Raw genomic sequence first — 27,859 nt, 5'->3', positions numbered from 1 at the left:
GTATTGTTAAATAGTCTAGTTTGTTTATGTTATTTTACTGTAACAGCAACAGACTGTAACCCACATAATTTCCTCAGGGATTAATAAAGTATGCTGATTCTGAATGATTCTGAAAGCCTTTCAAGCACAAAATGTATCAGGACTTTGAATGCTAAAGAGGGGCTGAGAAGGTGACTAGCCACTATATTTCCATCTAAAAACTTAAGTCCAAGGGATCAACCAGGGTGGGAACTACACATAACAGGCAACTTAGCAAGGAATCCATTTAACTGTATACAGCGTGTACTTTGTTACCAGCAGAAAGCACCCTCAGAAAGGTCGTGGAAAATGCTCAACTGCCATCACTTTAGGCTGTAACAGAGCGACACACCCTTGCCCAACCACTCGACCCAGGTAAGTCACAGTTGCCCTGTCAAATGATAAACAGTGCCCTAACTCTCTGCAAATAGCCTGTGTCTCCCCTACATCGATATCATGCCCCGCCCAGTCTGTACGAGAAGGCACATAACCAAACAAACCTGAATACTCGAGATAAGGTCTTCAAGTTCAGCCACCTGAGCATTAGTCAAATGGCCCAGACGACACCCCAAGTTCTTAAGAGTCTCTTTGTTAAGTTCTAGCAACATAATGACATTAAAGAAATACATTTTGAGTACCTTCTAAACATTTTGAGAAAATCATGAACTCTGTGCCATTTTTGTTCAAATTAGTAGTTATATAATATTTAAAAGAAAACATTTTCAAATTATTCTTGTAACATATGTACTAGTCACCAAATCTATTGCATTTTAAACAAATCATTGGATCTTAAGATTTTTTGACGTATTTCTTAATTTTTTGTAGAATACTTGAGTTTAACACTCGTGCATACATATATACATCACATCAGTAAGATGTGTTCTGTGTTTGTTCTACATGAAGTTCATGTCAGAAAAGCATGATTCACAAAGATAAGCTGAACCAAAAAGCCAGGCAACTTTCATTGCTGCTGGGCATACACCTTTGTACAGACTGGAAGTCTGAAGTCCTAACTTAAAGACCATCAGCATGCAACAATCTCTTCCTGTCCATCATGCAAGTTAAACATTGCACTTAGCTGCTCAGCAATTCATGTTATGTCCACTTGGATGAAAGGATCTCAAATGAATTACACAAGTGGTTTGAGTTGATCAAAGTCACAAAACCTGTTCTAAAACCCTTGCTTCACTGTTTATGACTTGAGACTCATAAACAGATGTTATTTATAATCTTCATGCAGGAGTCATCACATGAGTAGAACTAGTCACCTTTTGCATTTATTGCCTGCTGGTGAATTATGCAATGGTAATGTAGAAATTTTGGGAAGTCTGTGTCACTTTTGTCCTTCATAATGAAGCCTGTAGGTCAGCCTATATATGTAAATTTTAAAATTAAGATTCATTGTTATCAATTTCAAATCTACATTAATGCAAATATTATGGGTTAAAAAAAGAAAGAACAGCCATTTTTGAACTTCACAGCGCAGTTTGACTAACAATGTAAGAGGAAGGTTACTCGAAAATGCATAGTCTAATGGTTTAAGTAAGTCAGTAGTGATGCTGTTAAAGTGGGCAAATGGCAACATGGAACAAGTTTCCCAACACTGTTCATATTCAGAACCATCCGTACTAAGTAGTGTCAGAATTGTACTTAGTAGCAGACATGAAAGTGAAAGTAATGACACAAATGTTACTAGACCTGTTTGGTGTTTTTCTTTTTTGCTTCTTGTCAATGTTTCCCCCAAAACAAAATTGTTTCAGGCAAGTACAACAGAGAATAAAGACTATTGTTTTAAAATGCAAACCCTTGCAAACACAGAGAAGTTGAGATGCGTGAATTTAAAGTGATTAACAGAATGTGGCTGTGATAAGAATCAGGTGAGGTTGATTGCAGCACAATATTGTATGTATTACTCATATCTTTAGCAGTGATTCTGATTGATTGTTGCAATCATGAGAAGGATGTGCTTTTATCCCCTGCAAATACAAAAAAGCACCCAAACATTTTCAGAGGATAAGGGTAATTTAAAAAATAATCTATTCACCCCTTGCTCAAGCAAAACTTCATCACCAGTTGCCTGACTTTTTTTTTTGGAAAGCTAATGCGACAGTGAAAGGGTGGAGCACTGGGTGGAGCTGAGAATAATCTTCAGGTACTTAAATGTAATTATACCATGACAGAGGTGCAGTTAACAATGGCTCTCCATCAGTTTTTGTACTGTATTGCTGTGATGACTATTCTCTTATGGAGTGGTGAGAAACAAAGTTTTATTTTTCTTTAAACACTTTTGTTATTTTTCCAAGGTTGAAGAAGTATTTGATGAAGTGGAGGTATAATAAAATACTGGGAAAACTACTGGAAATTAATGGATTAATGGCTGGTATTGTGTATTGTTATATATATTATAATGTTGTTATATATTTTTGATATTTTACACATTCCTGATAGTAATAATACTGTTTTTTGGAATGTTCACTGTCATTATGCAAATACTGTTTATAAGATTTGGGGAAACCTGCAGTCAGCTGAGACCGAAGAAGTCACTTGGATGAGTGACGAAACATTTCTCCCACTGAGAACGCTACGTCCAGATGAACAGAATCAACTTTTGGAGATTACTTAGCTCACAGGTGTGAAACTCCAGGCCTGGAGTTAGATGTGTCCTTGATCCAACACAGCTGATTTAAATGTCTTGTTAGTTTATGGTTACACAAATAAAAGTTATTTGGTTAGAGTTGGACATTAAACTCTACTTGATTAAATTTACAAAAATATAATGTTTGTCATAGTGACACCTCCCTGATTTTTCTTTTTTTTTTTTTTTTTTTTTTTTCTAAATGACATCAGAAACAGCAGTATGCGACATTACGTGATGGCAGAGCTTCAGTTCATCCTTTGTCATTTTTTTTTTTTATTTTTTATTTTTTTTATTTTTTTAATAAATAGGACAGGGGGAATGAATGAGAGAAAGAGGGGGAGAGAAAGAAAGAAAACCAAAGGGGAGAAGAGACGGTGAGAAGGGGGGGGAAGAGAGAGAGAAAAAAAAAGAACTCCTGGGTCACCTGTATGGAGAAAAAAAAAAAAACAAACAACAAAAAAAACAAACAGAGGAGACAGCAAACAACAAAGAGCAACATAATAATAGAGAAAACAAAGCACCATCACAATAAACTAGCTAGTCATAGATATCAATATTTACTAAATAATAAACGATATTGTGCAGCACGCAAGATAGACAGCGCACAGTGTGCTTTGAGGCAGCAGCCAAGAAAGCTTTAGTCCGCGTCTGTGAATACCCATGTGTGCATACCTGTGTGGATCAGCATGCTTGCATTCCAAAGGTTTCTCCATGTAATGATCTGCTAGGGAGTGTGGGGGGGCCACAGCCCCGTCCTCCAGGGTGTGAAGCAGGTATGGAGGAGATCAAAACTCCAGACATCCAGAGGCCCCCAGAACACAAGAGACCAAGGAAGACCAACAGAGGGGCAGCCGCGCCACTGTTCCAGTAAGAGCCGAGGAGAGTCCCAGATGAGGGCTCACTCAGCAGCCGCGGAGCAGAAGCCAGGGGGAGTTGCAGTGACGCGCCCGTGAGCTCCGCCAGCCCCCAGCTGTGCCTGAGTGACCGAGCCCCAGGCCGAGAGGCCGGGGGCACCCCACCTCCAAAGGGGGCCCGAGCGAGCCCCAGGCCCCAGGCCCCGACAAGCGGCCGCCAAGGAGTGAGCCGGTGTGTACCCGGACGCCCACCCCCAGACACAAAGAACCACCAACACACCGACACCTGAGGGAGTCCGCCACCGGCAGGGGAAGTGGTGGTGGGTGGAGATAGGCCTCCAAACCTTGGAGGGCCTGAGGTGTCCCCAGAGAGGTGGCGTCTGATACCCAACCTGACATATAGACACAGACATACAGGCACACACAGACACAAACATCCATTCCCACCCTCATGCTCTCATATGCACTCACTCCACACTCAACCAACGTGGAGACAGACATAAAGAGACGCTGTACACACAATCACACTCCCCAAGCGTACTCTACTAACCGGGTCTAGGTACCCTTGCCCCTGGAGGGGGGAATTGCACCCAGACCCAGGTGGTGTTACCCTTTTCCCTGCGGTGGGGAGAGGCAGACCACCCCGACTCCGCAGCAGCAGGGAGGCCCCACACCCCAGACCGCAGTCGGACGGCCAACTCCTCCTACTAGCCCTCCCGCTCCAGCAGGCCGCAGAGAATTTTTCTACAACAAAAAATACAACAAAATAAAGACAAATAAAACAAAATACATGTCCTACTGAAATGCATTACTTTGTGCTTAATAACAAATACAAAAAAACATGACAATTTCACTAACTTGCATGAGAACATACTGGGAAAACATACAAATGTTTGATCACATGTAATTTCTGTTTTGGCATCACTTCAGTGGCTTCCAGTGCAGTTAAAAATAGAAACTTGAATGCTGACAAATATGTGAAGGGTATCAAATAATTGAGTGCTCACAGTTGTTCTCACAACTAATGAATAAATAACCTAAAGGAGATTGCATTGAAATGTTGATTATACCTTTATGTGAAGAGATACTCAACTATTTAATTAGACATTAAAGCACAAGTAGAGGATAAAACACTTTCATTTCCATTTCGCTATATAAAACCTAGAAAGACATGGTCAGTAATTTTCTGCTAACAAACACATACACACCCCTGTAGGGACTCCGTTTGTAGCTTCACTTTGGCTCCACCTAAAGGCACATTAAAACATAGTTTAAAAGGGAAACCCCACCAGTGAATTAATGAAATTGTTGTTTCTTCTGTTCATGTAAAAGAGAAAGTAAACTTAAAATTCTCACAACAAATTATTACTGCAGGTTCAGACTTGAAGTCAACCATCATGCCAACATTACAAAACGCAGCAACTGCAGCAGTAAAATGCAGATAAAGTATCCTAAAGGAAAGTTTCTTCATCTTCCACTGAACAGCCTCTGCGCCAAGATGTGCTCACATTTAACAGGTACTAGTTGTTGTGTTATAGCCTATTGTGATTGGTCAGAATTGTGATAGTGATAATTTAATAAATGAGTAAATAATTTTTACTTATTTAGAAAGAAAAAACACTAGTCATGTGTTTATTTAAATATTATTTTGAATACATTGAAAATAAAACCTATGAAAATACTTCTTGTGGGAAGTAAAGGTGGGCTCTGGCCATAGTAGGAGTGGTGTTGCTTCATGTAATGAGTAGCTCTGAAACAGGTTTACATGCGCCTGGATTAATGCATAGCTTACCACAAATATATTGATGAGTCAGAGTCAGACATTAGATCAAGAGACAAATTCAAGGGCTGAAAATGAAACAAACACTGAAGTGCAAAAGTCTGCAGCTGTTCAGTTGGAGACTTGAGGCAGTGTGGAAATGAACAACTTAAGACCAGATGTAAACATGTTTACAGCCTGGTATCAAATGTGCCATTAGGTGGAGCCAAAGTGAAGCTACAAATGCAGTTCCTACAGGGGTGTGTGTGTGTTTGTGAACAGAAAATTACTGAGCATGTTACGTTTTTGTAGGTTTTATATTACAAAATGAAAATGAAAGTGTTTTATCTTCCAGTTGTGCTTCAGTGTCAAATTAAAAGTTGAATATGTTTCAAACATTTTAATGTGATCCCCTTTAGGTATATACAGTGGGGCAAAAAAGTATTTAGTCAGCCACCGATTGTGCAAGTTCCCCCACTTAAAATGATGACAGAGGTCAGTAATTTGCACCAGAGGTACACTTCAACTGTGAGAGACAGAATGTGAAAAAAAAAAATCCATGAATTCACATGGTAGGATTTGTAAAGAATTTATTCGTAAATCAGGGTGGAATATAAGTATTTGGTCAATAACAAAAATACAACTCAATACTTTGTAACATAACCTTTGTTGGCAATAACAGAGGTCAAACATTTACTATAGGTCTTTACCAGGTTTGCACACACAGTAGCTGGTATTTTGGCCCATTCCTCCATGCAGATCTTCTCGAGAGCAGTGATGTTTTGGGGCTGTCGCCGAGCAACACGGACTTTCAACTCCCGCCACAGATTTTCTATGGGGTTGAGGTCTGGAGACTGGCTAGGCCACTCCAGGACTTTCAAATGCTTCTTACGGAGCCACTCCTTTGTTGCCCGGGCGGTGTGTTTTGGATCATTGTCATGTTGGAAGACCCAGCCTCGTTTCATCTTCAAAGTTCTCACTGATGGAAGGAGGTTTTGGCCCAAAATCTCACGATACATGGCCCCATTCATTCTGTCCTTAACACGGATCAGTCGTCCTGTCCCCTTGGCAGAAAAACAGCCCCATAGCATGATGTTTCCACCCCCATGCTTCACAGTAGGTATGGTGTTCTTGGGATGCAACTCAGTATTCTTCTTCCTCCAAACACGACGAGTTGAGTTTATACCAAAAAGTTCTACTTTGGTTTCATCTGACCACATGACATTCTCCCAATCCTCTGCTGTATCATCCATGTGCTCTCTGGCAAACTTCAGACGGGCCTGGACATGCACTGGCTTCAGCAGCGGAACACGTCTGGCACTGCGGGATTTGATTCCCTGCCGTTATAGTGTGTTACTGATGGTGACCTTTGTTACTTTGGTCCCAGCTCTCTGCAGGTCATTCACCAGGTCCCCCCGTGTGGTTCTGGGATCTTTGCTCACCGCTCTCATGATCATTTTGACCCCACGGGATGAGATCTTGCGTGGAGCCCCAGATCGAGGGAGATTATCAGTGGTCTTGTATGTCTTCCATTTTCTGATGATTGCTCCCACAGTTGATTTTTTCACACCAAGCTGCTTGCCTATTGTGGATTCACTCTTCCCAGTCTGGTGCAGGTCTACAATACTTTTCCTGGTGTCCTTCCAAAGCTCTTTGGTCTTGGCCATGGCGGAGTTTGGAGTCTGACTGTTTGAGGCTGTGGACAGGTGTCTTTTATACAGATGATGAGTTCAAACAGGTGCCATTCATACAGGTAACGAGTGGGGGACAGAAAAGCGTCTTACAGAAGACGTTACAGGTCTGTGAGAGCCAGAGATTTTCCATGTTTGAGGTGACCAAATACTTATTTTCCACCCTGATTTACGAATAAATTCTTTACAAATCCTACCATGTGAATTCATGGATTTTTTTTTCACATTCTGTCTCTCACAGTTGAAGTGTACCTCTGGTGCAAATTACTGACCTCTGTCATTATTTTAAGTGGGGGAACTTGCACAATCGGTGGCTGACTGACTGTTTAACATTTACATACTCCCACTGGCACAGATTATAAACAACAACAAAATAAACTATCACAGCTATGCAGATGACACACAAATATATATCACAATATCACCAGGAGACCGAGGCCCTGTACAGGCTCTTGGTAAATGCATTGAGGAAATCAATGACTGGTTGTGCCACAATTTTCTCCAGCTAAACAAAAACAAAACTGAGGTAATAGTCTTTGGCGCCAAAGAAAAACGATTACAGGTCACCAGAGAACTTCAATCTATACATCTAAAAACCACAAACCAGGCGAGAAATTTGGGTGTAGTGATGGATGCAGACCTAAACTTAGAAAAACACATTAAGACAATAACAAAGTCAGCTTACTATCACCTCAAGAATATTTCAAGGATAAAAGATCTGATGTCTCAACAGGACCTGGAAAAACTAGTCCATGCATTCATTTTTAGTAGGCTTGATTACTGTAACAGCATCTTTACAGGTCTACCTAAAAAATCAGTCAGACAACTACAGCTCATTCAGAACTCTGCTGCTCGAGTCCTCACTAAGACCAAAAAAGTGGACCACATCAGTCCAGCTCTGAGGTCTTTACACTGGCTGCCTGTCCGTCAGAGGATAGACTTTAAAGTTCTGATGCTGGCCTATAAAGCTCTGAATGGTTTAGGACCAAAATACATCAATGACCTCCTGACCCAGTATGAACCTTCCAGATCCCTCAGGTCATCTGGATCCGGTCTTTTATCAGTTCCCAGAGTCAGAACCAGACACGGAGAAGCTGCATTCAGCTTTTATGCTCCTTATATCTGGAACAAACTCCCAGAAAGCCTCAGATCAGCTGAAACACTCAGTTTATTTAAATCCAGGTTGAAGACTCACCTGTTCTCAGCTGCATTTGAATAAAGCACCAAATCCACACTTTAAGCTTAAATTTCAAAACTTACATTTTAACTACTGATTTTATCTACTGTTCTGATTTTATCTGTTTTGATTTTATATACTGTTTTGTTTGTTTGTTTGTTTGTTTGTTTGTTTGTTTGTTTGTTTGTTTGTTTGTTTGTTTGTTTGTTTGTTTGTTTGTTTGTTTGTTTGTTTGTTTGTTTGTTTGTTTGTTTGTTTGTTTGTTTGTTTGTTAATTAGTTAGTTAGTTTATTTGCTTGTTTTAATCAATTTTAAATCATGCTTTTTATTTGTTTTTGTTTCTAATGTCTCTGTAAAGCACTTTGAATCACCTTGTTGTTGAATTGTGCTATACAAATAAACTTGCCTTGCCTTGCCTTGACTAAATTATTTTTTGCCCCACTGTAATTAGATGCATGTATCAAATTGTTTTGTGTCTGTTGTTTTAATTATTATTGAATCCAGTTACACTTAACAAAAATATAAACGCAACACTTTCGTTTTTGCTCCCATTTTCCATTAACTCAAAGATCTGAAACATTTTCTACATACACAAAAGGCCCATTACTCTCAAATATTGTTCACAAATCTCTCTAAATCAGTGAGACAGCATGAATATTGGACAGGTGTGCCTTAGACTGCCCACAATAAAAGGCCACTCTGAAACATGCAGTTTGGTCACAATGCCACAGATGTTGCAACTTTTGAAGGAGCGTACAATTGGCATGCTGACTGCAGCTCTGACTGCAGAGCTGTTGCCCATTGCTGTTACCATAAGCCATCTCCAAAGGTATTTCATAGAATTTGTCAGTACATCCAACTGGCCTCACAACCACACACCAACGCAGGACCTCCACAACCAGCATGCTCACCTCCAGGATCATCTGAGACCAGACACCCGGACAGCTGCAGTAACAATCGATTTGCATAACCAAAGAATGTGTGCACAAACTGTCAGGAAACCGTCTCAGAGAAGCTCATCTGCATGCTTGTTGTCCTCATTGAGGTCTGGACCTGACTGCGGTTTGTCGTACCTGACTTGAGTGGGCAAATGCTCACATTCAATGGCATCTGGCACGTTGGAGAGGTGTTCTGTTCACGGATGAGTCCTGGTTTTCACTGTTCAGAGCAGATGGCTGACAGCGTGTGTGGTGTCATGTGGGTAAGTGGGTTGCTGATGTCAGCGTTGAGTATTGAGTGGCCCATTGGGGGGTTCTGGTATGGGCAGGCGTATGTTATGGAAAACAAACACAGGTGCATTTTAGTGCTGGCAATTTGAATGCACAGAGATACTGTGACGAGATCCTGAGGCCTGTTGTTGTGCCATTCACCCACAATCAGCTTTGAATGTAAGAATTTTCTAAATGAAATAATAAGGCTCGTTATTGTTAGACAAAAGCAGTCTGTGCACAAGTTTAAACATAACATTCTTTCTGGGTTCAGCTCGCGGAGGCAGCAGTCTGACCAGAGAAACCCAGACTTCCCTCACCCCACCACCTCCTCAAGCTCATTTGCAGGGAAACGGAGACATTCCCAAGCCACCCGAGAGATGTTAATCTTATCAGCAAGCCCTGGGGCTTCCTCCTGGCAGGGGATGCTAGGAATACCTCACATTGGAGCTTCCAGGAGTTCTAGTAGTCAGATGCCTGAACTACCTCAACTGGCTCCTTCAGTTGTGGAGGATCAGCAGCTGTACTCTGGGCCCCTCTCCTCACTGTATCTCAAAGGGAGAGACTCATAGCCTCGGCCAAAGACTCCTACCCTGGGCTAGCCTAGCCTACCTACCTTGAAGAGGTACACCAGAGAGATAGAAGGCAGGAGAATAAACCAGTTGTTCTCCACAGCACCAGCCAAGGTGTACTCTCAGTTGCAGGGGAACAATATGAGAACAGCACCACCAAGGCTGGAGACGGAGCAATACTGGAAGCGTTTATTGTTTATTTATAAGGAACCCCATTACCTTCCACAACAGTGGTTGCTAGTCTTCCTGGGGCCCAAACCATCAAATAAAATATCGCACAATAAAGTGGATGCAAAATATCCACATAATTTGGTTCTTACATCCACAGTGAGGTTTTACAATTGTGAAAATATGAGCATATAAATATCAATAACACGGAGACAAAATACACAAATTTCCATTGCAAATGACATTGCCCTCTTACAATATTTACAATAATTAAAAGCTGTGTAATTATTGTTTTAAGGGTTTTAAGGGTTTTTTGAAATTATGAATAGAAGCCAATTCTCTAATTGCACAAGGCAACTTATTCCACTTAAAAGATGCTCTAAATATAACAGAGTTTTTCAAAAGTTGCTTTTAACTCAAGGAATTACTAAATTGCGATTTGCTGAAGATCGTGTAGTATGATTATATATTTCATCGGGATACTGCAACTGAGCAGAAAAAGAAATGTGGTGTGTTTAACTGTATTGCTTTCTTTATAAATACAAGTAAGCCATAGTATAATTTAGCTTGTACAGGAAGCCAAGAAAGTTTATCATGCATTTTATCGATATTTGTATGGCATGAACACCTTAACACTAATCTGGCTGCCTTATTCTGGACTAACTGAAGTCTGTTCAGATCTGTCTTCTTAGCTGCTGACCAAATGATTGAACAGTACTCTAGATGAGATAATACTAGTGCATTAATGACATCTTTCATAATTGAAAAAGTAATATAAAAGGAGCATTTCCTAGCTATAGCTATGCCCTGTCCCATTTTCTTAATAACAGAGTCTATGTGCTGAGACCACGAAAGATGCTGATTTATGGTAACACCAAATAATTTAATCTGGGTGACCTGTTCTAATACCGATCCAGCTATGGAAAGATTTAGTTGTGGGTTGTTGACTAAGCGTCCTCTACTTCCTATTAACATGGATTTGGATTTAGACACGTTTAAAATCATGTTGTTTTTACTTATCCAGTCAGACACGTTCAGCAAATCTTGTTGTAATACGGCTGAATAAAACATGGTGGAATCATCAGCATACATTACAAGATGAGATTTATCCAGGACGTACTGTCATGGTCCTGAGTCTGAGGACTCGGTGTTTTGTGTTTCTTTATATTATTCTTTGTTCTCGGTTATTCTGTTTTGTCTTTTGTTTAGGTTTGCTATGTGTTAGTGGTTTTGTTTCATGCCTGCCTGTGTTCTCTCTGTCTGTCCATGGTGTTATTGTGTCTGCTCATGAGTCTGCCTGTCAAGTTCAGTGTCCGGTCTGGTTCTCTGTGTCTGTTAGTTTCCTGTTTTATTCTGAAAGTTCATGTCTCATGTCAGTGTGTTCAGTTTTACCTCTCCCCTGTCTCGTTAGCCTAATTGCTCCCAGCTGTGTCTCCCTCCTGTGGCCTATTCCCTGATTACTCCCTGTGTATTTAAGCCCTGTGTTTTCCTGTGCTCTCTGTCGTGTCCTCTGTTTAATTCCACGTCAGTCTGCATTATTCTATGTTACCTGGTACTCATTCTGCGTGTCTTTGCCATCTCTCTTTGTGCATTTTGCTCCTCCTCCCGTGAGTGTCTGGTTTAAGTTTTGTTCGTTAGTTTTCCCAGTTTAGGTTTGTTTACTCCCCGCTCTGCTCTTCCTGTTTTGTCACCTTCTCACCGCTGTAAATAAACACTCACTCGCACCCCAGCCAGTACCTGCATTTTGGATCCTTTTTTCAATACACCACACGACTGCCCCCAGCCGTGACACGTACGGCAAATCATTGAATCCGATTAATCTCAACAGCTACAAATGACAACATTGCTGAAGTCTAAATATTAATTCCGGGGTTCTGGGACCTTGGTTTAACAATTGATTTGTCAGATTTCAGGAAGGCAATATCACCTCTGGCCGCTCTCAGCCGTGGTAACAGTTCTTTTCTCTTTTTCCTGATGGACTGAAAATCCTCGTTGATGTAAAGACTGGTATCTTTCAGCTTTCTGGCAGATGAGAGAATTAATTGTCTATCTTTAAATCGTTGTAATCTGACCATAATCTGCCTGGATCGTTCATTTTCCTTGTATGGACCAACTCTGTGAGCGCGTTCAATTTGAATGCTATCACTGTCCAGGCCCAGTTTGTTCTTCAGCATGTGTCGGACTTTCTCCTCTGATCCTTCCCAAGTTTCTGCTTTTTTATCTATTAATCCATCCACCACAATGTTGTTCCTCCTCGATTGATTTTCTAAATAATCCATCTTGGTTTTTGATTCTTTGCGTTCCTCATGTATGCTACAGACTGCCGATTCAAACTCTTTTAGCTTGCTTTTAATGCACTTCTCTTCAGTTTGCAGCTCAGTGAAAACCCCATCCGTGAATTGCAGGCTGGATTTAATTCATGTACATGAATGCTAAATGCTGTCCAACCTTTTGTTAGTTTCATCCATGATTAATTGGACAAATATCTTAAAGTTATCTTGCTGTTGGCGAAGCAGATCTTTATAAAACTCCTGTTGCTGTTCCAGTATAGCGTTCAGCGTGCTAACACTGACATAGCTGTCATCCTCTGCCGGTAGCGCCATAACGGCCTTCGGGAGCATATTTACCAGGTCGTTTCACCTCCCCACCAGTGAATATCACTGTTTTCAATTCCAAAACTCAAAAAGGTCCAGTGACAGGTAAGAGTGGCTTGCTTGTTGTTCTTCTGAATACAGATTGAACAAGAGCAAAAGGCACGTGTCAGAGTATGAAAGATGCTGAGGGAGTGTGCAACAAGTGTCACTTAGTGTATATGGGAGAAAGACACAATCCATAACAGCAATGCTCAGTGGTTAGTGGATCTGAGAGCAGACCACTGCAACTTCCCTGAACAGGGTCCAGTAACCAATGAACCAATGTATGAAGAGTTGGACAGCACCAGGCCCCGATATGGTTCAAGCCTACAGGCTGAAGAAGCTGACTGTACTCCATGAGCATCTGGCAGCACAAATGAACCAGCTGCTAGTTGATGAGAGACACCCAAATTCATGGGCTGCATCCTCCTGAGGACCCGGCCTTCGCGGTCTACGTGGGCCGGGTCCTCAGAAGGTCGGGTAGGCCAGAAGTAAACGGCTGGGGAAATTGGACGGTCTAGCCTTCTGATTAGCGTCACCGCTGTCTCGGTGGAGTTTAATAAACTCGGCCGTCTGCTTCTTGCTATCTAAAATATAACCAGACACTGGTGTAAATTCTCGACTGTCTCATACTTCTGTTTAATCAGTTTTCTGTTTGACGTTTAGTCAGCTGTGTAAAAACCAAGGAGGAGCCCACCCGGGGGATTAATAAAGTTTTATTTTATCTAATCTAATAACTTTAATCTCAACCAAACCGATTTACTCACGAACAAACAACACACTGAAAAAAGCCCAACAATAACATTTTTAGGTTGTCTAAGTGACTTATATATTACGTTTAACCCGAGCAGCGAAAGTCTGCGGTGATCTGAAAATGATGTGCCGGGAGTTGTGCCGTTCTCGGCGGCTTCAGTGACCCTCAAGCTCCCGGCTAGCTGTCGAGCTGGTGGGTAGCAGACGCCTCTGAAAACGTCAAAGCACTTTTGCAAATATGCGATATCTTGATAAACCGAGCAGATATTTGAAGTTTACACAGCTTTCTCGCCTGAAAATATGTTAAAAGTTTATTTTGTGACCCAGAAAGATTAGTATGAGTAATTTTAAAACTTAGTAGCGGCCGCCATTGTTGGAAACTGGAGTTTGGCTGGGCCGCGCTATGAATTCTGGGATATGGTGGGCCACGAAGGACACACCCGACCCATCCTTCAAATTCGGGGAAAAGGACGCATTTATCGGCTGCATTCAGAGGAGTCTACGAATTTGGACAGCCTTCGGCGCGTCGCTGTGACATAATCGGTCTACAAATGCGGCCTCGGGAGAATGCAGCCCATGAATTTGGACATGACCCCAGAATGGTTAACTGAAGGCCGGACAGTCCTGATTGTCAAGGACCCCCAGAAGGGACCGGTCCCATCCAACTAACGGCCAATAACCTGCCTCAGCACCACGTGGAAGCTCAGATAGATGGATATATGGAGAGAGAGAGAGAGAGATATTACACACTTCTGAGCGAGGAAAATCTGAATAATAACATCCTGTTTCTGTTTGAACCTCAAACGCTAAACCCACTAGAATCAAAATAAATGAAAGAAACACGCACTATAAACCATCTCCACTTGCGCCTTCTGTTTTTTAAAAACTTGACCTCACATGAAAGCAGCACTTACCACCAAACCAAATATTCCAGCTCAGAGTTTCTTAGAATAAAACAAGGCCGAGAGGAATCTGACCAAAACAAACTCCTCGTGGTCTGGATGAAAGGTGGGATGTCTGAGCATGTCCACATCTGTTGCCTCTGTTTTCTTTGATTCTCTATCACTTCTCCTTCGTTTGTTCTTTCTATTGAAACACAAAGATAGAGACTCACACACACATGTAGTTAAATGCGTTGCAATTTGGTGGCATTCCACAGCTGTGATTATCTATAGTCCAATTATTTCTGTCTGCAGGGAGAGAGTGGGAAAACTTCAGGCTACGGGGAGCAGACTGGAGACAGGAGCATGGCTGCGAGATCAGACAAGAGCGCATTTGTCCAAAATAATTGTTTCTTTTTAAGTTAAAATACAGAAACTCTGCAGAATAATATAACTGTATAATACATTTTATGTGTTGGAGCTACCAGTTTTGATAGCATGTACACTGAAAACCCTGAAAAAATACTGTACAGTGTACTATTTCTAAAGTAAATACATTTTTTTCTTTTTTTAAAATATTTTTGACCACAGATTCAATTTTTGCAATTTACCATACACAGAAAATCTCATAAACTTCTGCAGGAAAAAAGATAATGTACCCTTTTTTGCTGTGTAGTTATTTTCACCATGTGTGATACCTTATGTAAGAAACTTTGGGGATTATTTGAGAGCACAATTATTGTTTGAGTATGGTGCCAATGAGGAATAAAAGTATCTAAATGCAGTTCATTAGTATAGTTTTACCCTTCACTTAACTTAACATTTCAGACATTTTTCATGCCTTTTACTGGCTTCTTTGGCTGTTTTCATCGCTTTGTATGATATCTGTTAGACATTTTCAATACATCTGACTCAAACTAACACCCAAAGACGCATGGGAACATGTTTAATATATTTACAACAACTGTTTATGTATAATATGCTAATTTTAACCTTTAGATGTGTAGTTAGGTGTATTTTCCCCTAGGCTATATACCAATGTCCATGTGTGACATTTTTTCATGACACACTTTAACAAGATGTTAAACAACATGCTGTGTGTTGTTCTTACACCACAGCTTTGACTGGTGGTGTTTTCTTGACTGATTGTGTCTTAATACAGCTGTTATATAAGAAGACTGGTAAGAATTTAGAAAAATGTGGGATGTGATTAAATGTTATTGTTGGCCTGCAAACCAGCATAATTAGGTGGTCGTGTAGGTCTGCAGAGCTTCAGGGTGGAGGGTGGAAAGTCTTTGTTGTGATAGGAATAGAAGTCCGTGAACAGAGTTAAGATCTTTTCATAACAAGCCTAACTTGGAAGTTACCTCTTCAACTATTGAGATTGAGCAGGAGTGTCTGTGTGTCTGTCAGCATAATGCAGAAACACAACGGATAACCTGTAAGTGTTTTTAAACTGCACTCAGAGATTCCTTTCATAACTTCAAAGGACTGATGACTGAAAATAGTTTCCTCCAGCTGCAGATAAGAGGGCTTTTCAATATCTGGACTGAGTGCTAATTCACACTTTTCCCATTCCTTTAGTAAGCTCAGCCTCAACGGGAACAAGATTTTAAATTATAATGTGCAACTTTTTCTACACTAAAACAGAGAAAAGGTTATTTTTTAAAAGTTATTAATTAAAACACATTATTAAAAAAACATATTTAACTATAAAAAACTCATTAAATACAATGTATATTAATAAAATAAACAATACATATGATTAAATATTTACTTTATTAAATTAAATATATATTTATTAAAATAAATAGAACTTTATTAAAATATCTCAAATGTTTCCAGCATGTCCAGACCACATAAATTAATATATATATATATTTTTTAAATTATATTCACTTCATCATGGTATAAAATATGCTTTATTATGTCACCCATCTGCCCATGACTTTCCTCTCACATTGAGGAACTTTGCATGTCACTTGAATGAGTGACTAAACGTTTCTCCTGCTAAAAACGCTGCATTCAGACGAACAAAATCAACTTTATGGGATTCCTTGGCTAGTAAATCAAGACAAATTGAACTTAAAGACGTCTGTACTTTTTCTGTCTTTCTCAATATTTGCTAAACAAAAGTGTTTTACACAGTTTTAAAAAATAAAAAAAAAACAGCTTGGTTGAAAGCCACATCCTCTATGACTGCCACAAACATTTATAGGCAGAAAACATATAAATCTGTAGTAATCCTATTAACATAGTCCATAATAAGCAAGTCTTAGGAGTGATTTCGTTTGATATGGCTACAATCTGCTCTTCAGAGGCCTGCAGTATTACGTTATACAACAAAATTACAGTGAAGCAGCTCTCTTGCATTAAATCATGCAATTATATGTGGAGATGGCGGGTTAAAGTGAGCTGATAGTTATGGATATCTGCAATATTAATGCTGAAAAAGGGGTTGTACCTGGGCTTGGTAGCTGTAGGGGTGGGAAGCCGTTTTCTTTTATTCCCCTCTTTTCTCCTGTTTCGGGTAGGGAGACAGGTTAGAGAATTGTATTTTGTTTTGGGATCGTGGGAGGTAAGTTAGCTCTGTTTTTCTTTCTAGTGTGTTTTGTTTGTTGTTTTGGCATCGCCCACCCTGAAGCTCGCTACCTGTTCAGTAAATAAATTAACCAACTCTCGTCATTCTGCCGTGGTGTGATTTTTTTTGTCGTTATTATGTATCGGGTTTATCTTTTTGTTGTGTTGCACCCCGGCTTCGGGCCGGTGTGTAACACTGCCACAAACATTTATAGGCAGAAAACATATAAATCTGTAGTAATCCTATTAACATAGTCCATAATAAGCAAGTCTTAGGAGTGATTTCGTTTGATATGGCTACAATCTGCTCTTCAGAGGCCTGCAGTATTACGTTATACAACAAAATTACAGTGAAGCAGCTCTCTTGCATTAAATCATGCAATTATATGTGGAGATGGCGGGTTAAAGTGAGCTGATAGTTTTCGCAGCGGATCTCCTGTTTCAAATAAAAGCCCAGGACTGTCCTCTCGTTCTGCTGCTTACCGCCTGATGCTGTTAACAATACAGCGGGAGGCGCCCTCACAACTTCTGCCTCTTTGGCCCATCGTATTGGAAGATACGTCCGAAAGCCGCTCTCTCATTGGCCGAGCTTTCCATCGGTCAAATCGAGGCGTTTGGCTAGTGGGAGAAGTCCCCGCCTACCTCGCGTTGTAAAAGTTTTCCCAAAGTTTGTTGCCGTGGGAATTTTGTGAATATTAGACCGGAAATAGGTTGTGTGGATATACAAATAAAAGCTAATGTAATGTGAAATTTTCGCGTTAAAAGCTAAGTATATGAGGTGGTATTACCAAAAGATGATTATGATACGTTATAACACAAATCTACCTTTATAAAATTCGACTAGAAGTCACTTTGTGGTCAAGTTAAACATTTTAACCGGAAGTAGAAAGCGACATTTCACTGTAATTGTTGCTAACTTTGAGCCCCGCGTGAAAACTTTCTGCCCTCCCCCTTTTGCACTCCCTCCCTCCGTCCTTCTTCCTCAGCCAATCCATCCGTTCCTCGTTGATGTTACAGCGGTGATGGAGAAGCAGAGTTACCGCCACCGGCGCCGCTAACCTCAGTAACAACACAGACAGCAGGACGAAGAAAACGAGAGGGATAACGGATACACGGAGCGGAAGGAGAAGGATGGAAACCGTGGAGCAGCTCGTCTCCTTCCACCACATTCAGGTCCAGTTGAGCGGGGGCGCGCCTTGGGGGTTCACGTTGAAAGGAGGGCTAGAGCACGGGGAGCCGCTCATCATCACCAAAGTGAGTGACCATAACAACTGACAGCGTATATACGTGTGTTTGTGTGTGAAAACTCCCTGTTTGGACGGGCTGAAAGTATGTGTAAAGTCGCTTATGCTGCACTGTGTTAAATGCACGTTGCGTTCTGTAAAGTTTTCTGCACAGATTTAGACCCTTGGCTTGTTACTCGTATGCCACTGCACTCTCATTGGATGTAGGAATTGGATTTCATAAGGATGTGGCTGTTGCAACAGGCCTGACCCAACAGAGCAGCGGTTGTGGTGGTTATTGTCGCAGGTCTGTGTAGCTGCTCCCCGGGTTGCTGGTTTGAACCTTCCACTGAAGTGATTGTGCACAGCTTAGTTTAAAGTCCTGCTCTTTTTGTGAAGGAAAAAAACATGTGATTCTCCAAGGCTAAAGCAGATATCCGGTGCAGGTTGATGTTTCTCAGCTGTCACTGTCTTTGATTCCCCCCCCCACCCCAACACACACACACACACACACACACACACACACACACACACACACACACACACACACACAATGTAATGCCACTGTGCTTTCAAACCTGGAGGTTAAAGGTTCCTGCCTGGGGGGATCCTGGATGAAAGGAGACTGTTCATCTTCTTGTTACATCATTTAATGTGAGGTAAAGACGCCCAAGTGTTGACAGACGTCATACTTTAGATGACTTGGTCTGGGCCATAAATAATCCAGCGTGAGGCTGTTTGTGGGATGTAGGAATCCTTGTAAATGAAATCCTGTGATTCTCTGTGCTCATTGCATGTTCCTCACATGGTTTCTAAGATGCTTTTACTTGAGTTTGCACTGGTGCGGTGTGATGTTGTGTCTGCACAGATTCAAGAAGGCATCTAAAAGTATTTGGTTGCGTTCCTGCATCCACAACTTGTGATATAGCCTCAGCCTAAATCACAATACTTTAAGGAAGTTTGTTACAATGATATTTATGAGGATATTTGTATGTTTTTGCAAACAAACAAAATAAAGGGCATTTTATCTTTTTTAATTTATTGCCTCGCCTGCAGCAGCAGTATGATATACTATTCTATATTGTACATATATTTATTAGTTTCAGATGTAGCCATTCTTGTATTTTGCTTGTTTACGTTATTGTATTTTGCACAACTCTGTTGCTTGTGAAGCTCGCACACAAGAATTTCACTCACATGTGCTGTACCAATGTACCTGCACATGTGATGTGACAATAAAAGTGATTTGATTTGATTTGATACAGTGACCCATCTAACCATCCATCCATCCAAAGTCAGATCGCAGTAGCAGCAGGGTATTCCAGACATCCTTCTACCCAACTAAACTTTCCAGTTGCTCCTGGCAGATCCTAAAACGTTCCCAGGCCTGACAAGCGATATATAATATCTCCAGTGGGTCTACCTCAGGATCTCCTCCCAGTTGGGTGTCGCCAGAAAAAAGAAAACCTCTAAAAAGGAGGCATCCTAACCAGCTGGCTCCTTTTTGACACGCCCTCTGGACATCTCTAAGGCTTAGCCCAGCCACCCTATGTGGAGGAAACTTTTCTGCGTTACTCTCTTGGTCAATACTCAGACTTCATGATCCTTGGTTGGGGTTGGAACGAAGACGGCCTTTTGGCTCAGCTCTCTTACTGCTGCGGCAGTCCGCTATGATGTCTGGTTTACTGCTGACACTGCGACAATCCACCGGTCCACCTTCCCATCCCAAGATGTAGAAAGCTACTCTGTAAGGTTTGTGCACTGAAAGCTAATCAGCTAAGGTTTAATCCATTTGCTTATTCTTAGGCACAGAACAACAGTTGCCTTTTTCCCCCCCAAAGCACGTGTCCCCTCTGAAGACTCTTAATGCACTACAGAATCTATTACTTTGTGCTGTCAAGTAAGATGAACGAAAATGTGTAATAAATGGTGGCGGGCTGCATCATCGCCGAGAAACGCCACCTATCTGAAAGAGATGTTCAGCAAGCTAAAGACAGCAGTTTTACCTTCAGGCTTTCAGAAGCTGATGTGACCTCATGCTGCGAGATCAAGTCGCTCGGTGGGGGCAAGGTTTCCTCCCAGCCTCTCGTCTCACAGTTTGATGCCACGGGTGGTGAGCCGGTAGAACCGAGGAGGGAGTCTTTGAATTACTACAAGCAGTTATTGCTGTGTGTTCTGCTGGGGGTGGTCCGTGCATAAGTAGGACATGCAACCTCTGCTCCCAGTGCCTCTCGTGCTCTCTCTCTCGGTCTCTTTCCCACTCTGTTGAGAAGTCACAGCAGCAGCAGTGGTAGTGGTGTAAATGTTGGCTGGTGTGCGTCTAGATTGACCACAGTGGGGGAATGGAAAACCTGGCTCAGTCATCTGGAAACACAGTAACATAGCCCCTGGGAAAATGTGACTGAGACCGCTAAAGGAGATAAAAATCAAAGCTGGGCTCTGTGGCTGTTTTGTGTCCGGTGGCGAGCTGACACTCGCACACAGATGGATACACAATAAAATCAGCTCGGAAGGTGAGTGACGGACAGGGAAGTGTGGTGCTGAAATGTGTTTGGGATGTTTAATGATTAAGTGTTAAGTCCTTGAAGGAAAGGGGAGAAGGACAGGCAGAGCGAAGGTGAAGCTGAGGTGTGTGAAAGGCGTGAGTGTGGAATGTGTTTTAGGGTCAGGGAGGGCCTGCACACAGAGCGTTACGGTGTCTGTGTGGACCACAGATTTAGAGGGATGAGCACTGTGTGAGCCTGTGACTTTCTTTATCTTATCTATTTGCTGTCTACAGATTTCTGTTTTACAAAATAATCTTAAGTCAAGGTCCCATTCCAGCTTACTAAGATTGATAACAGCCTGTGTTGTGATTGTGCCTCAGTACGAAGCAGCAGGTTACAGGCTGATAAATGAAGCCAATGCCTAAAGACAAAAACTGCAATTCTTCCAGTGGCCACTTGAGGCTGCTTTGAAAAGTGTATAAATCGCCATAGACTCCCATGTTAAAATGGAGCAGAGATAAGTAGATTTACAGCGTCACGTGAAAACTGGTTTGATCTTTATTGCTAGTTTCTTCCTTTGGAAGAACTCTGAAGGGGTGATTTGTTCCTTTTGTTAACGCCACTTAGATTTTGTTGAGGCTTAAACGTTATTGATCACCTTCGCTGAACTCAACGTCGCTGTGGCATTTTAATGAAATTACATTGTTGATACATTGATGACATGGTGCAACTCTGGCAATCTGTTGCACACTTTAGAGTCACACCAACCAGATCCTGAAGCAGGTGGAGAGCTGGGACTCGTGCTGCACAGAGCTAAATGCTGGCTCAGTGACGTGTGAAGCGGGCGTCTTATCTGTACAATCAGAGGCTCACTGGAGGAGAACAAGAGTTCAGTTGTAGTAGTCAGCTACAGTCCAGCATGGTGGAGTTGGAGTTCGTCTTTGGGTTGAGGAACTTGGTGGAGAGGCGGCTGATCACTGTTTTGATATATGTTGTCAAAAAGCGAAGCATGGGTGCACCTTCTTTCAGTTTGCTTGCTTTTATGCTGAATGCTGTTGCCCCCACTATCCTTGGGTTCCCAAGGCGCTCCCAGATCGGATGAGATAGGTAATCCCTCGGGTGTGTGTCGGTTACAACAGTATACCTCTATTTAACAAGCAGTTAATGAAAAACGAGTGAGGCAACAATAGGTCATTAAAGCGTTGTTTGTTTCAGTCAGATCTTCTTACAGGCTTCTCACATTTAAAAAGTTTCCTTTTCTCAGGATTTATGCCTGAAAAGTTTTAATGTGGATACAAGTGTCATTCAGCAGCGTGTCTTTATGGAACAGCCTGGTGCCCTTTTCACAGTGTCTGTGTTTTGAAGAATGTGTGTGTGCTGCAGGAGGGGGAGGGTTGGCTTCTCCAGTCTGAGACAGCAGAGGGATGTAAGCCATTTGGTCAACATTTCACCAGGAGCATAACTAATTACTACTCTCTGTGGGTGTGTGTCTGTGTGTGTGTGAGTGTGTGTGTGTGTGTGTGTGTGTCGATTTCCCAGACTGGAATACTATGGTGTCCTTTCAGCCAGTGATCAGCTGTGTGATGACACGGTGAGTTTGAGGTTTTGTTTAAAGTTGGTCGGTCACTCGTTGGCTTTGCTGCTCGCTCAGCCGTTCAGCGACTTGGTCTTTGAGCCTCTTACCAGTGCTTTTCAGCCAGTCGGTCAATCGAGACGTAAACATGCTTTGGTGAAAATAGAGGTGAGGAAAAATGAGTCACGGTGCATCTGGGAAAGCCTAAAGGCGAGTCAAAAGCACTTTATTAGTTTGTTTCTACATCTTCATGTGTTTAATTGGGGCCAGGGCACTGATGGTGATGGTTTCTGGTTATGTTGGTAAGTAAATCAGATTTTTGAGAGCCTATAGCTCAATAAAGGCTTGCATGTTTTGATTTGGATGACATCCAAAGAAGACCTGTTTGTCTCTCTATCTGGAATCAAACTTGCAACCTTTTGCTTGTCAAGTGAATGTGTAAACACCTAGGCTATTGCTATAGCTCAATGAAGTAGAGGGAAATGGTGAAATTAAATAAAATCTCAATAAGTGATAAAATGCCATGTAAAAAGCTCAACATACTCCAGTAAGGAGTGAAAATAGGAACAAAGTAAATAGAGGTATTTTAGTTTGAAGCTGGAAAACGTCCTCCATGTGGTAGGTGAGCTTAGAGCAGGGCGATATGGCCAAAAATATTTATCACGATATATATTTGAAAATTTGCGATAACGATATAACCGACGATATAATTGATGCGAGACAAAATACAATTCCACAACATTACTAGCGCAAAAAGACAACCTTCCATTTATTTTCACTTAAACAAGAAGCTGGTTTTTATGTACATTAAAGCTTTATAAAAATGTAACAGTGCAAATGCAAATTGCTTGCTGAAAGTTTAACCAAAAGGCATTTCCAGTAGAAATGGGCTGACATATCCTGAGCATAACCATGTATAATATCCACTGAAGTTAAAAAGAGGTGCTTTGCAACATTAAACTGCAGTGTGCAGTACGTATTTTTCGGACCATAAGGTGCACGGGATTATAAGGCACATTAAGCGAAACAAAGCAGTCAGATAAATCAAACTTTATTAAACTCATTCTTCTTGCTTCCTCCACTTCTGTACCATTGATTCATTAATGTTGAATTCTCTGGCAGCTGCTCTATTCCCATGTTGTTGCAGTATATTAATGACTAACCTCGTATTGTGGATGGATTATCTCAGTTGTTCTCCTGACTGAAGTTTGGTCCGTTTACAGCATCCTGCCATGCGATTGCATTTGTCTCTAACCATGAAGAACCTTCACGTTAACTTTTATAAGTGGAAAAGTGTTAGTGTTCGTCCTCCAGCTTCACTGTTTATGTTATGCTAACATAGCTGTGTCGCTAGCGATCACGTAGCACATCATTATATACCAGCTAGCCCAACTTCAGTAACCCTACAAACATCACTGCTGTTTAGTTTCCTGTCTTCATTTATGTTGGAAGTGATAGCAGAGCTGTACGTTTGATTTTTTTTCAGAAATCTCTCAGTCAGAACGTGCTATATCATGCTTAGGTAACTAGCGAAACTAGCGAGCTAACTTCCGCTAGCTTCCTGCTAACTTCTAACTCCGTTAAATGTAATAACTTTTGTTTTCATGGATGCCTGGAAGTTAAACTTTATAGTTACACCTGGTAAAGCAGCAATGCTGATCGTTTTATTAAAGATGAAAGAATTTAGACAGTTTTTAACTCTAAGTGATGCTGCAGTGTTGTTTGACCTGAAGCATACGGAGTTTAGGACCCAGATTACTCCCAGATTTAAGAGCATCTTAGTCCGACAAATATGACAATAACAACGGCCGCTTGCATGTTCTGCAAAAAAATGTGCTTTGTTGTGTATCTGACGGACAAACACCAAACCAGTTCCACATCACTGAAGTTGCACCATTTTTACAAACCAATTCTGGTTCATCTGTTTCACTCAACAATCGGCCATGTGCGTATGAAAACAAAGGCACTGCGCATGCGAGTTTTACTCCCATTCTATCGCGATATTTCATTTTCCTATAGTTGCCTAACATTATACCGGTATTACCGTGAACGGTATAATATGGCCCAGCCCTAGGTGAGCTGAATCGGTGTGCCAGAGAGGAAGGGAAAACAAAAACTTGAACGGTTAAAAGCCTTTTCACCACCTCATTATTTTAATCTTTCCACTCGACTTTTAAAATAAATACAAAGCCCATGAAGAAGTCTTAAATTAGCACCTGTTGGCTGCGGACATGATTTAACTTGGCGCGCTTCAATGGTGCACAGAAGAGAGAGTTCAAGAAGGCCCGCCAAGTCTTCGACAAACACACTGGTTATCCATTAAAACGACGTATTTCTGACAATAAAAATCCAACATCAGACACTTTTTCAAACTTTCTAACATGTTGACAGAGCGTCGGTTTAATGCCAAGCTTCGTTTTTCAGGTATTTTTAAATATTGTTTTTCAAACAAACCACACGTCATAGTTTCCTGAGAAATGTAATAATAAAATTCAGTTAGCGGAGATTAAACTGAATAAAAATGCACAGAACGCAGTCAAAGAAGCATGAATTTTATTGTACGAGTGATAGAAACTCCTACTTACAGTCACACAGGTGTGTTTTAGGGTGACGTCTCATTAAAAGCCCTACTGGTTGTCAGACCCGTATGTTGTGTGACATTTGTTATGTCCTTTGTAGTTTTGGAAGACTAAGTGATGAGTTCCTTTCATTTTTGTGTTTGACAGAGCAGCTGCCGCGGCGCTGTCAGCTCGCTTTCATGTGTGGTTTTATGATCTACTGCGAGCTCTCTGCTGTTTCTGTCTCTGTGCCTCCTCAACAGGTTTTTTTAGGCTGCTCTGCGGTGGCTGACCGTGAGACGACGCTCCAACGGGATCGTTGCACATCTAAAAGAAATCCATCTTTGGCTTTAAAGATCTTGCTTTGGTCACAGTTTGAGGGGCGGTTTTAAGTTATAGTGGCTAATTGAGTCTTTTTGCATACAGCACGGTAATTGGTCATGCTCAGAATTAAATTTAATGGCTCATGTTTTCAACTCTGCTGAGATTTTTAGATGGATACCAGTTGCCCACTTTACTGCTGTGCTTTAGATTGTTTTTCCCACCGAAGCTCTTGCACACCCGACATGTTTGCTATCTAAAAGATCTCAGACTGCATTGTGCAATTTAGCATTTTTACAGAATGCCTCCAAATGTTGACCTTATATCAGGTGCTCCATTGCAGACTGTGTAAGTCAGGAGGGGCCAAATACAGCCAGACCAGTGAAACTCTCCTTTCTGTCAGTGCAAAGAAGATTAACTACACATTTAATGCCTGAGAAATCTGAATGTTACAAAAGGAAGGGCAACAGTTCATCTGTTTTTCTGTGTGATAAAGAAATCTTGCTGGAGAAATAAATCTCTCAGCACGACTCTTTGAGCTTAAATTTTAAGAAACTTGTTTTCTTTGTACAGAAAAATGTTTGTACTGTCTTTCTGAAATTTGACTCTTTTCTTTGAAAAAAACTTCTATAAAAACAGAAATTTCTATAGTAGATAGTGAAGAAACATGAACTTTACCATTATTTAATACTACTATTACTACTAACTAGCTGCTATTTAATTACTTTGGTGTTTACTTCATGAGGAGGATGTTTCAGTTAATTTATAAAGCAAAAAAAGAGCAAAAATTTCAAAAATTCATTGTTTACTGCCTATCATATACAAATATTTGCTATTTTTTTGAATTCATAGCGTAATCTGCTTAATGTTTTGACCGTTTTTCAGACAAATTTGTCTTAATGAGTCAAACCAGACTGGTTGCAGTTTAAAAAACAAACTCTGCTCATTCAGGTTGAATTTCTTGATAATAAATGGAAGCTTTCTTTTAGCCAACTCAGGGGGGGAAAGGCCTTCAGTTCCTCCAAAAAAACTGAGGGTGTCTTTTACTCAGATGTACAATAGTTGTACCTTTTAATAATAGAATTTGGTCATTATAAAGAACACCTGAAGACCGGATTCAGATCATAGACTAAAAGCTGCTTTCAGCTGCTCCCTTATTCACAAGGGGTCACCACAGTGGGTAGCTCTGCATATTTGATTTGGCAGTGAGTTTTATCCCGGATGCCCTTCCTCACGCAACCCCAAAGGGATTTGTGTCTCCTCCCGAGATCGAACCAAGCTGTGGTCAAAAGAGCAGACATGATGCTTTTCTGTCTCCTGCTGTCGATACGCTTGGTGTAACGCTAGTTTGGAAACTGTTACTGGAACATAATGTGTTGTCACCAAGGCCATTAACATTATTTCACTTCATCTGTCTCTGGTTAGTTCCACACGTGACGTATGCGTGAGGACAAGTAACAGGAGGTGCACTGAGACTGAGAGAAGGAGAATCTAGCCTGAATATAAACACAGTAACAGCAGGACGCAGCAGCGGAGATGCAGGGACAAATAAATACACCGTGTGCCAAATTATTATGCAAATTGTGTTGAAGTGTCATAAAGATTAAATAAGTTGTTTTTCAATTAAACCCATGGATGGAATTGTGTCTCGGGACTCTTTGTATCACTGAAAACAATCTCGGACACCTGTGATCATTAGTTGCCAGGTCAGCCCAATTAAAGGAAAAACTACTAAAGAAGGATGTTCCACATTATTAAGCAGATCAGCATTTTCAAGCAACATAGGAAGGGAAAAAGGATCTCTCTGCTGCTGAAAAGAGTGAAATAGTTGAATGCCTTGGACACGTAATGAAAACCTTCGATATTTCACGAAAATTTAAGCATGATCACCATAATGTTAAGAGATCTGTGGCTGAGCCAGAGCACACATGGGTTCGTGCGGATAAAGACACAATGAGGAAGGTTTCTGCCAGACAAATACATCAGATTAAGAGAGCAGCTGCTAAAAGGCCATTACAAAGCAGCAAACACATATTTGAAGCTGCTGGTGCCTCTGGAGCCCTGCGAACATCAAGGTCGGTTGTTTGTGACACCGCCCTCTGGTAGCACTTAACAGCTACAACATGTAGATAATGGTCTACAAAACTGTGTGTAGACCAGGTGTCCCCAATCCCAGTCCACGAGGGCCGGTGTCCCTGCAGGTTTTAGGTGTCCTTGATCCAACACAGCTGATTTAAATGGATAAATTACCTTCGCAACATGTCTTGAACTTCTCCAGAGGCCTGGTAATGAACTAATCATGTGATTCAGGTGTGTTGACCCAGGGTGAGATCTAAAACCTGCAGGGACACCGGCCCTCGTGGACTGGGATTGGGGACACCTGGTGTAGACTCGGCAAAGCATAAACGCACAGCCAGGTTTGAGCCATTACAAGTGCTGATTGGAGTGACCCTCCAGCTCCCAGTGGACAAAGATAAAAAAGGACTTGAAGTTGTTGCTTACGCTACGAGAGACTTGTGACTGACATCACTGAAATTGAGGACCTTCAAAGCAACAACCTAACCAGGTTAATTTTGGGAAAACACTAAATAGGAAGGACCTGAGTGAACAGATTAGCAGTTACAAGTCAATAGCCTTGTCCAAATATATTTTACAAGATACAGTTGGTCCCAAATACCTTCGTCGACAAGCCCTCAAAGCACTTAAGCACCATCAGGGTCCATCTCACCCTGTCTTCCTCTGTCACACCAACCCTCTGCATGTCCT

General features: G+C 41.3%; 1 protein-coding gene across 3 annotated transcripts in view; it reads left to right on the top strand.

Annotated features, from left to right (window-relative positions):
• The first annotated feature begins 17,911 nt into the window (after window positions 1–17,911).
• Window positions 17,912–27,859, top strand: part of shroom4 (shroom family member 4) — a 102,377-nt gene continuing 92,429 nt past the window's right edge. The window contains exon 1 of one of the 3 annotated variants that reach the window (XM_080899050.1): window positions 17,912–18,186. In XM_080899050.1, coding sequence (XP_080755176.1) covers window positions 18,064–18,186 — 123 coding nt within the window. In that variant the 5' untranslated portion in view covers window positions 17,912–18,063. Of the gene's footprint in view, window positions 18,187–19,725; window positions 19,908–20,438; window positions 20,669–27,859 lie in introns of those variants that run through there. The other 2 variants (XM_080899051.1, XM_080899052.1) reach the window with 2 other exon arrangements.

This window comes from Rhamphochromis sp. 'chilingali', assembly GCF_963969265.1.
Source record: "Rhamphochromis sp. 'chilingali' genome assembly, chromosome: 1".
Classification (NCBI taxonomy): domain Eukaryota; kingdom Metazoa; phylum Chordata; class Actinopteri; order Cichliformes; family Cichlidae; genus Rhamphochromis; species Rhamphochromis sp. 'chilingali'.
This window is presented reverse-complemented; position numbering and strand designations above follow the sequence as displayed.